The 9,833-nt window shown below is 33.8% G+C and overlaps 1 protein-coding gene across 9 annotated transcripts in view; it reads left to right on the forward strand.

Moving 5' to 3' along the window:
* LOC101628624 (chromosome unknown open reading frame, human C11orf30) overlaps window positions 1-9,833 on the forward strand; it is a 72,638-nt gene that overhangs the window by 23,702 nt on the left and 39,103 nt on the right. For all 9 annotated transcript variants that reach the window (XM_004683221.2, XM_004683219.2, XM_012725621.1 and 6 more), the window contains one exon: window positions 2,522-2,798. In XM_004683221.2, the coding sequence (XP_004683278.1) occupies window positions 2,522-2,798 (277 nt within the window). The remainder of the gene's footprint in view (window positions 1-2,521; window positions 2,799-9,833) is intronic.

A 9,833-nucleotide genomic window follows, 5' to 3' on the forward strand; every position in this document is an offset into this window, starting at 1 on the left:
AGTTATTGCAATAATGCTAACAGGCATTTGCTATTAGAAGCATGATACTCATGTCTACATAGGTGTTTGTTTGTCAAGATTTTTATCTCTCTTGACTCCTCAAATAATTAACAAACTCCCTGAAATTATTAATATGCGTTTGTATCTTATAATTCTCTGTAACTATATAATAGCAATGATACAATTTTCTGAGACTGTGTAATAGCAATAATATAATTCTCTGAGACTATATAATAGCAGTGATATAGTTAAAGCCTCTTGATATATAGTACTGAGTACATATATTTTTAGTTAATTTTGACTAACTGATATAACTTAAGACTTTTTTTAGGCTTTATAAAAATGGAAAAGAATTTCTCTTTAGTCTTTGCATTTTTCAAAAACAATTTTCTGCCCTGGGTAGGTAAAAGTAGTTTCAGCGAGAAGGGTATCATGGATTACGTATAATGCCACTGCTATACTCAACATTGATTAAAACTGTGATGCTACAGATTTATAAGTGATTTTGTGTTCTCAGTTATAAAATGGGGATAATAATGATGTCAGTATCATAGAATTGCTCAGAGATTTAAATAATCCAGTTCATATTATCTCTAGTAGCTGACTTGTTTTTGTTCTTTTCCTTAACCCTGTCATTTCCATACATCAACAAATCTTGTCTCTAGCTCACAAAATCTGAATCTTATCATTTGTCTTTATTTCCACTACAAACCCTCCCAGTCTGGGTAGCCTCTCTTATTTTTTGCCCGGTCTACTGAAATAGCTTCTTTTCTAGTTACTGCTTTTAATCTTGCCTCTTGCCAGATAGTAGCTAGAATGATTTTTTTTAAATATAAGTCAGATGTTATTGTTTTCCTGCTTCAAGTCTGTATAATACTTATAAAATCTGAATTCTTATTTCTAGCCTCTGATCTGATCTGGCTCTGATTACTTTTTAAACTCCTCCTTGCTCTGTATAGCTTTTGCTATGCTGGTTTATTTTTGTTTTCTAAAAATGTCAAGCTAATTTGCACCTTAGTTCTTTTCTCCATCTTATTCTCTGAAATGCTTTGTTTCTACGTCATCTATAGGTTTTTTAACCATACTGACTAATTTTGAAATCTCTTTCCTGCCTCTTTTTCCTCTGTTCTCTGTATCAACCTATATGGCAAATCTTGTTGATTTTTGCCTTTAAATATATTCAGTCTGTTCATTTTTGCCATTTCAGTCACAAACACTTTGTTCATTGTCATCTCTGCTTGATTTTTTGTAGGAGCTGCCTGATTTGTCTCTGCGTTTCTACTGTTTCTACTCTACTGTACTTTTTACCTAGCAAATAAGAGTAATGGTTTTAAAAAAATTTACTTTTAAAAGTTTTATACTTACAGAAAAATTTCGAAGATTACAGTTTTCATATTTCTTTTAGTTTCCCCTATTCTTAACCTTTTATATTGGTGTGGTACATTTGTTTACTTATGTATAATATATGTAAGATTAACTGAAGTCTGTGGTTTATTGATATTTCTTTAGTTTTGCCTATTTATGTCCTAGGATACCACATTACATATACTTATCCTATCTCCTTGGGCTCCTTATGGCTGTGAAAGTTTCTCAGACTTTCGTTTTGTTTGGTGAGTTCAAAGTTTTGAGGACGACTGCTCAAGTGTTTTGTAGGATGCCCTGCTATTGGAATTTGCCTGACTTTTTTTCATGGGTAGACTTGGGTTATGGATTTTTGGAAGGAAGACCACAGAGAATAAATGCCATTTACATCACATCATATAACATCAACATGATCTAACATCATTTTGGTCCCCCATTACTTCTCTGAATCTGTCTCTTTCCTAAAGTCCAGTCTCATTCAGTCCTTGAAGCCTGCTTCTGCCTGAGGGCTTTTATATTTGCTGCTGTGCCGCTCAATGCTCTGCCTCTAGGCAGTGACATGGTTCACATCCTTACTTCTGGTTTCTGCCTAATGTCATTCTTTTGGAAAGATCTTTATTGAATACTTTTATTAAAAACATTATACAGAGCTCCCACTATCTTTTATTTCCTGCTTTATTATCTCTTCCACATAGCATTTTGTGATTTATTTTTTGTTTATTGTTTCTCACTATTAGAAAATATCTCTATGAAAGTATGAAGTATTGTTCATTCCACTTTCCCTGGCATCTAGAACCATGCCTGGCACATAGTAGATGCTCAATGAGTATTTATAATGAGTGATTATGTAAATTACTTTCTGGGAAAATCATGCCAATATAACCCCTATGCAATATATTTACTGAAATACTTTGCTATATTTTACACACCATTGATTGTTATTTTTTAAGATATTTGGTTGGTGAAAATTTTTCTCTTAAACATATTTAATGACTACACTAAAGGAAAGCTTTCACATAATTTTAGTTGTATATTTCTCTTTGTTAAATTGTTTCTTCATGTTTCACAAGCTATTTTTTAATTATATGAACTAGCTGTGAGATTAGATACATCATTAGTATAGAAGGTACATGAAAATAACTGATTTTTCCTTCTTTAGGTTATTATAGTGACCACATCACCAAGTTCAACCTTCGTGCCCAACATTCTCTCCAAATCCCATAACTATGCAGCAGTCACTAAGCTTGTACCAACATCAGTCATTGCTTCTACAACTCAGAAGCCACCAGTGGTCATAGCTGCCTCACAGTCCTCCCTGGTCAGTAGCAGCAGCAGTGGCAGCAGCAGTTCTACGCCATCACCCATTCCCAGTACTGTTGCAGTAACGGCTGTGGTATCTTCCACTCCATCAGTGGTCATGTCAACAGTAGCACAAGGTGAGTGGTGATTCACCATATAATTTTGTCCCTTTGGCATATGGGAATTTTGAAGAAAATTCTTCAAAGCGTTTCTTTTTCTGTTTTGGATGTGCAGGACCCTATGGATGCATCAGAGATTATCACCCCCCGCCACTGAGAATGTCATAGTATGGGTTACTTGTTTTTTTATATTAATTTAAAGATTTCTTTTCCCCAAATGCCTACTACCAAGTATTTTAGGCAATTAATATTAAAAAAAAAAAGTGGGAGCACACAAATCTCTTCATATGAAATTGCTAATGAGAAACTTGTAATTATCTTACTATAGATTTTTCAGAAGAAACATTAAGCATATAAATTTTCAAAGTAAGTCTCCTTATGATAAGAAGTAGGGGTAAGATGATTTCAAGGACATGTCATATGTCTTTTTTGTCAGTCTTCTCAGTTTTTCTGTAGGGTAAGTGATAAAGATATTGAGAGAGGAACTGAGATTGAACTGAAGGACAGTTGCTGCTTAATAACATGAAGTGAAGTGAAGACACCTCACTTCATTGTTGTCTTAAATCAGCTTAGCTTTGTTCCATATTTTTGTTCTGTGTGAGACAAATAGCACGCTGTCAGAAAGTTTCTTTTTACAGCATTGGTAAGTCTTAAGATGGAGATCTGAGGGAAGCACTTATTATGCAGGTTTCATACCTAGGTTTGTAGTCTGTTAAGGAACATGGAAGCATAGAATTGTATTTAGTATTAATTTTTATTGACTTATGCTTATATGTATGACTTACATAGCAAGTCCTGGGACCTGGAAATATCTCAGTTTATGAATTAGCAGTGGATGCAAACATTCAAATAGGAAAAAAGTGGTTTTTATGATTGCTTTGCAATAGGGTGTTCTATATAACTGTTGTAACGAGGAAGAGGTGTAGATGCGGTCAGAGTGTGTGTTCACTCTGCAGCCCTAATTATAGGCTATGAGAGCAACTGTTACCATTTCTAACTCAGATATCCTTCTAATATGTCAATCAATGACAGGCTTAAAATTTTTTTTACCTTAAGTAGTTTTTAATAACCATTTCAACCTTTTTACTTGCATAGCAGTAAACTGATATATTGTTATTAAAAATAATTTTTATACAGGAAGTCAGTTTAAAATGATGATGAATAAATAAATAAATGCCTGATTGCAAATATTATCCACATTTAACCATTTCGGATTTGAAGGTGAGAAATCCGAAAAAGCTGTCTCCTCACCTCACTAATCCCTATATTAAAATTATCAGCAATTGATAGTTCTGTTTTCCTCATAGTTTGCTAAAGTTTTACTATATTAAAAGATCACTGTCCTTGCAAGGAAGTGGTTATTTGAAATAAAAAGGATGTTTATGTTGATTACTGATGAAACGTCTATGCAAAGTGAATATTCCACACTTCTGCTTTTGTTTCTTCATTTTCTCAGATAGTTTCTGAATTTTGAGGGAACTTATGACTCCCCTATTTTATCCTTTATTTCTTAACCCTCTGTGTCCTTTGAAACTTGAATAGGCACAGGGGAGTTGGCATTGCATGCAGAAATTTCTCACAGTCACTAAAGTCAGTAGATCATGAGGGATGTAAGAGTAAACTCTGAATATAGATATTCAGGAAACTATGGTTATTTTGAGTTTCCATTTGAGATCTTGAATTTTGATATTACTGATGCTGAAAAATAAAGGCATTTTGTTTAAATAAAGGAACATGTTACTGGAAGAAGCAAAATATAGACTGCAGTTGTGCTTCTGACTGCAGGGCTTCCTTAGCAGCTCCTGTGGTGTGCATACTTGGGGGACAAGGGCATCCGATGTTTGCGTCTGTTTAGGCATTGAAGAAAGGCTCTTTTAGAACTGGGGTATCTCTAGTTTTATTGCAGTTGGTGGCAGAAGGGGAAGAGTCATAGCACAATTCCTTTGTGGGTGACTCCAGGTTTGTAAGTGTAGAGATGGTCCACAGGTGGGAAGTAGGAGGATTATGTTTGGGTTGGCTCATATTGTGGGAAGGAATTCCTTCATATTTGCAATATGGGAACTCTCAAATTCTGCTGCTTAGAATGGTTATTCTGAGATGGTCTTCTAGAGGAAAAGATTTTTTTTTAATTATAGAAAATTTTTTTAATTATAGAAAACTCCAAATATTTAAGTAGAGAGCATAATATAATGAACCCTCACATACCCATTCCCCAGCTTTAAGAGAGATCAACACATGGTTAGTTTTGTTCCACTTGTACCTGCTGTTTTCTTCCACAAATCCCTGATCTGGAATATTTTGAAACAAATCCCAGATATGTAATTTTATCTATAAATATCACTGTGACAGCAAGAATTTTTAACAATATTTCTAGATACAATAAAATACCTAGTTAGTAGTATCCAAATTTCCTTGCTCGTGCTATTAAAAAAATTACTAATTTATTTTTAATTATGACCCAAACAAGGCCCATACATTGTATTGATATGGTTATGTCTTTTTACTTGTGTGCCTCATTGTTTTCTTATCTCTTCTTTGTAATTTATTCATTGCAGAAAGTGTGATTCAAATTAAGTCTGATTATTTTTAGAGACAAGGGGAATGAACATTTTTCCCTTGCATCACTTTTAGAGGTACTCACATCTGATTTTTTTTTTTAAGATTCATTTATTTGTGCATACAGAACTGGGGTACAGGCCAGCAGTGCAGGGGCAATGAGAGGGTTCACCAGAGACAGAGTGGGGAGCAGAACAGGTAGATCGATGAAGTGCAGTGAGGAATAGCCCGGAGAGGTCTGCTGCGCCATGCGGGTCTCACTAAAATATCAGGGCTCCTTGAAGAAATGTCTAATTCCAAATTTGGGGTAGAGCATATACAGTGTAAACCAGGAACATCATCTGCCACAACACAAGGAAGTTGTTAAGGGTTAATGTAGTTTTGCCTGGGATTTGGGGCTGTGCTAGGTTGTAGTGCTGCCCCATGGAGGGCCCACATCTGATTTTTATCTTCAGTGATATTAACATTGATCAGTAGACATATTCTTAACAAATGGCTTTAAAAGCTATTGATAGTTTGCAAGGCTATTGATAGTTGCAAAATGAATTCTGCATTTATTTTGTTTATAGACTGTAATAACTTTTCCAGATTGCTATTGTTTATCCTGAAATACAATTAGAGGAAAAGCAGGGTAAATACCTGACTATTTTCCTCAATACGTTCTCATATAATGAGTTCTCCATATCATTAAGACTTTTGATGTCCTATCAATCCATGGTAGGTATTCTTTTGTGGTTAATTGTCCATTCCTTTCCAGTGGGGGCCTCTTCACATTGGCTCCCTATGTTCTTTTGACACAACTGTATTAATCCTTAATAATTTCCTTGTTTTGTGGTAGGTGATGTTCCTGGTTTACATTGCATATATACTACCCTATATTTGGAATTAGACATTTTTCAAGGAGCCCTTTTTTTTAAAAATTTTTTTTTATTACAAAAGTTTATTTTTACATCATTTTGTAATCCCCACGGGTTTCCCATCACCAAGTCACCCATGTGCCATCACCATAATCCCGTGCATTTGACCCCATTCCCCACTCCACCCCCACAAAATGTCAAGGAGCCCTGATTTTTTTTGTGAAATCTAGATAGCACATGGTGGAGATGGTGATTGCTGCTGTGTTGGTGGTTTTTTTTGTTTGTTTGTTTAGATTTCTTTTTTCCCTTCACCAAGCTGGAGTCCTTTGTTTTAAAGGGGGCAATACACCATCGTTCATATTTAAATTTACCAATTCCAATTTAGAATTAGGGTTTTTAAGTTGTTTTTGTTTTTCTGTGTGTGTGTGTGTATACATATGTGTATATATATTTTCTTTTACTGACAACTGGGTATCATGTATTTGGTTAATAGTAAAGCCAATGTAATTAATAATATGATTGCTAAACAATTTTAACTTTTATTTGGTTCTTCTGATTCATAGGGTACTTTTACTAAGATTATAAAATCAGTTTATACTGAAAACCATCCAAAAGACATCCAAAGTCAAATCTACAAAACAGTGTTTGTTCTGAGTACTCTACTTCAGATCTGTGACCCTTATATCCTCTTCTGTCCTTCCCTGATAGGTAACCTTTTCTCCTCTAATTCATTTTTAGTTTATCCTTCTGTATTTTAATATACATACTTCTGTGCACTTTAGTGTTTCGAAGGCATAGTTTTTGATTTCTTGATTATAACTACAGTGGTAATACAGAAAAAGGGGATGCTGAAATGTGGTTGTGTGTATAAAAAGAAATTGTTTTAGTTAGATTACTCCTTCATATTTGATTTCTCCCCATTTTGCCCCGTCTAGATTGCATTTATCAGACTTGAAGCTGTAAAGATCTTTTTTGTTTATATAAACCCTTCTGACTCTTCTTGCTCCTTATCACCCAAAGAATGAGCTATTGTTTATTATTCAGATTAACTACTATGACCTTTCTACTTTTTATTCTGCCTATTTCTCAGATACATTCTGTTGCCATTGTCTTTTTTGTTACTTTGATAAAAGATTTGTCTTTCTCTTTTCTTTTGTTTTTTTTTTTTTCCTCAGGTTCTTTTCTGGACTTCATGAATGATTTACCCAATATTGTGACAGTACTGCTGATCTTTTATCTTCCTTTCTTGATCCCTCTTCACTCTAAGTAACCTATTTTCCAGCTACATTGTATTCACTAATACTCCAGTTTTCTACACTGTATTTTTTTTTCTTTAAGCTGGTGCTGAATACAGTTCCTGTTTTACATTCTTTTTTCATGAAAATCTGTCCTTATGAAACCCTCAACTCTATCCAGTCAAATATGTCCTCATTTAGCATACATAGATTTTAGAAACGGAAAGTATTAGTGAATTAAGTAATTTTAGAAAAAATAGAGGACAGAAATTAGTTATCTCACCACTCTTAATAGCACTTTTCATTTTTATGTTATTGCCTTTTTACCTTGTGATTTTAAAAAAATTATTTGGAATTAGAAGTCTACATTCCATTTGGTATCATACGTCTTTCAGGTAACATTTTTGTTAAAAAAAATAAATTGAGTAAATTTAAAATATCTTACTTTATTCAATAATTCACAGGCAAAATTCTATGTAGGAAATAGAATCTCTAAAGAGCTGTACAAAATCAAAGACTTATCAGCAGAAGAGGGCAACACAAGAAGTTACTAGCAAAGAGAAGATTGTTTTTAGATCAAGATCATCTTCCTGTGGGTGTCGGCAGGGCCCTGTCAGGCAGATTACCTCTCAAGTGCTAACCAGTTAATTCCAGATGGACTGTTTTAAGATTCCACTCCTGGGAGAGGCAGAAGTTGTAGCTAGGTTAGGTATTAAGTACCCATTTGGTCATGTGGGCTTTAGTACATTGACTAGTGTCTGTTTTTTTTAATGTTTTCCCATTTTTCTCATACTCTCACCTGAGAGGCATGGTCAAACTTCAAGATATTCCATATCACTTCCCATAAAAGACTTTCATGGTGTAAGAATTAGGAAAGGGATGGTCAGAGAGGGCAAGAGGAGTGGAAAAGAATAGTCTTGATAAAAGGTTTTGGGAGAAAGCAAAGCCTTCTTTCTAGCCAATTTGATTTTGAGGACCCATACTTTTGCATAGGACCAGATGTCAGGTGGATTTTTTTTTCAGATGTAATGTCTGTGCCCAAGAAGGTTCCATGCCTTCTAGTTTCAGAGCCCTGTTAGTGATAAGAGCATTTACCAGTGTCCCTTTCATGGCTTAAATATAAGCAGAGTAAAACAATTAACTACTGGTAAATGACAAAATAGTTGAAACATTCATTGTTAAAGATCTGATGAGCGTTCATTACAGTGGAATTAAAAGGAAATTTGGTTATTTTTGTAACATGACATTATAAAAAAGGTTTTCCTTGTTATCTGAAAATATTTTAGTGAAACCTTTTAGAAGTAGAAATAAGAGCAAAGAAGGGATTAGCATTAATTTATATCTAAAATTTTTTTAATATTCCCGGACAAAAAAAATAACCTACCACATCATATCAAATGACACATGATACTTAGTAAGCCAGGAATGATGTGATGAAATCATAGCCTGTATAAACTAGCTTTTGGAAAGAGCTTGGACTGCATGTTGCTTTTATTAATGACTCTAAAACAAAAGCTAAATGCCTTTTTCACTTTTCTCCTTTTGTAGTAAAAACAGAAATCCTCTTTGGATATCAGTTACCAAAAGCAAGTATAGTAGTCTGCTTTTATTCACAGATATTTTTATTTCTCACCTAATTTATTAAATTAACCCCATGTCTCTGGAAATAGTTCTAGATTTTGATAGTAGAAATTTAACTATAGCGAACGTCTTTGTGAATTTAATTGAGCCTTCTATTTTTTAGAACCAGTTCTCAGTAGCAGGATTACCAAACCAAAGTGTTGAACTTTTTTTTTGGTAGAGTTTGTATTTTAGCTTTTTGAATTATATTATATAGGAGTATTTTACTAGTATGTATCCACTCTAAGTCCTTGCTCATGCTGTTTACAAAAATGAAGAGGGGATTTTGAGAATTGAAAAGAAGTTTCTGGTGGCATACTAGAAACTAGTCTTTTGTTTTCATACTGATGTTTTCCCTTGTTTAATCTCTGTGGGTAAAAGACAATGCACAGGCAATATTCTTATAATTACTATCTTCTTTCTTCTTCAATTTTATGTCTTTTGGTCTTCATTCCTTCTCTAGGCCCCATATTTAAAACTCTTAAGTATTTCTTATTTATTAAAAATTACCAACGTAGTTGGAGCTATGTGTAATTTCTCTTTGTGTGAACTATTATTTTAGCTTCAGTGGTGTTCCCAAGAGTTTCTATTTTTTGGACATTGAAATGTTTAATAAATTGTTATAGAACCCCCGGATTGTTATTATCTAAACTTAATTGCAAGAAGTGAAAAGCATTTGAATGACTATACATAAATCTGAATTGAGTGATTGGATTTAAACAATAAGAACATTTAATACTTCACAAGATCAGAAGTATAAAAGTAGGGAGTTTGGTTTTTTTTTT

Source organism: Condylura cristata, unplaced genomic scaffold (genome assembly GCF_000260355.1).
Source record: "Condylura cristata isolate star-nosed mole 26May11 unplaced genomic scaffold, ConCri1.0 scaffold00015, whole genome shotgun sequence".
NCBI lineage: Eukaryota > Metazoa > Chordata > Mammalia > Eulipotyphla > Talpidae > Condylura > Condylura cristata.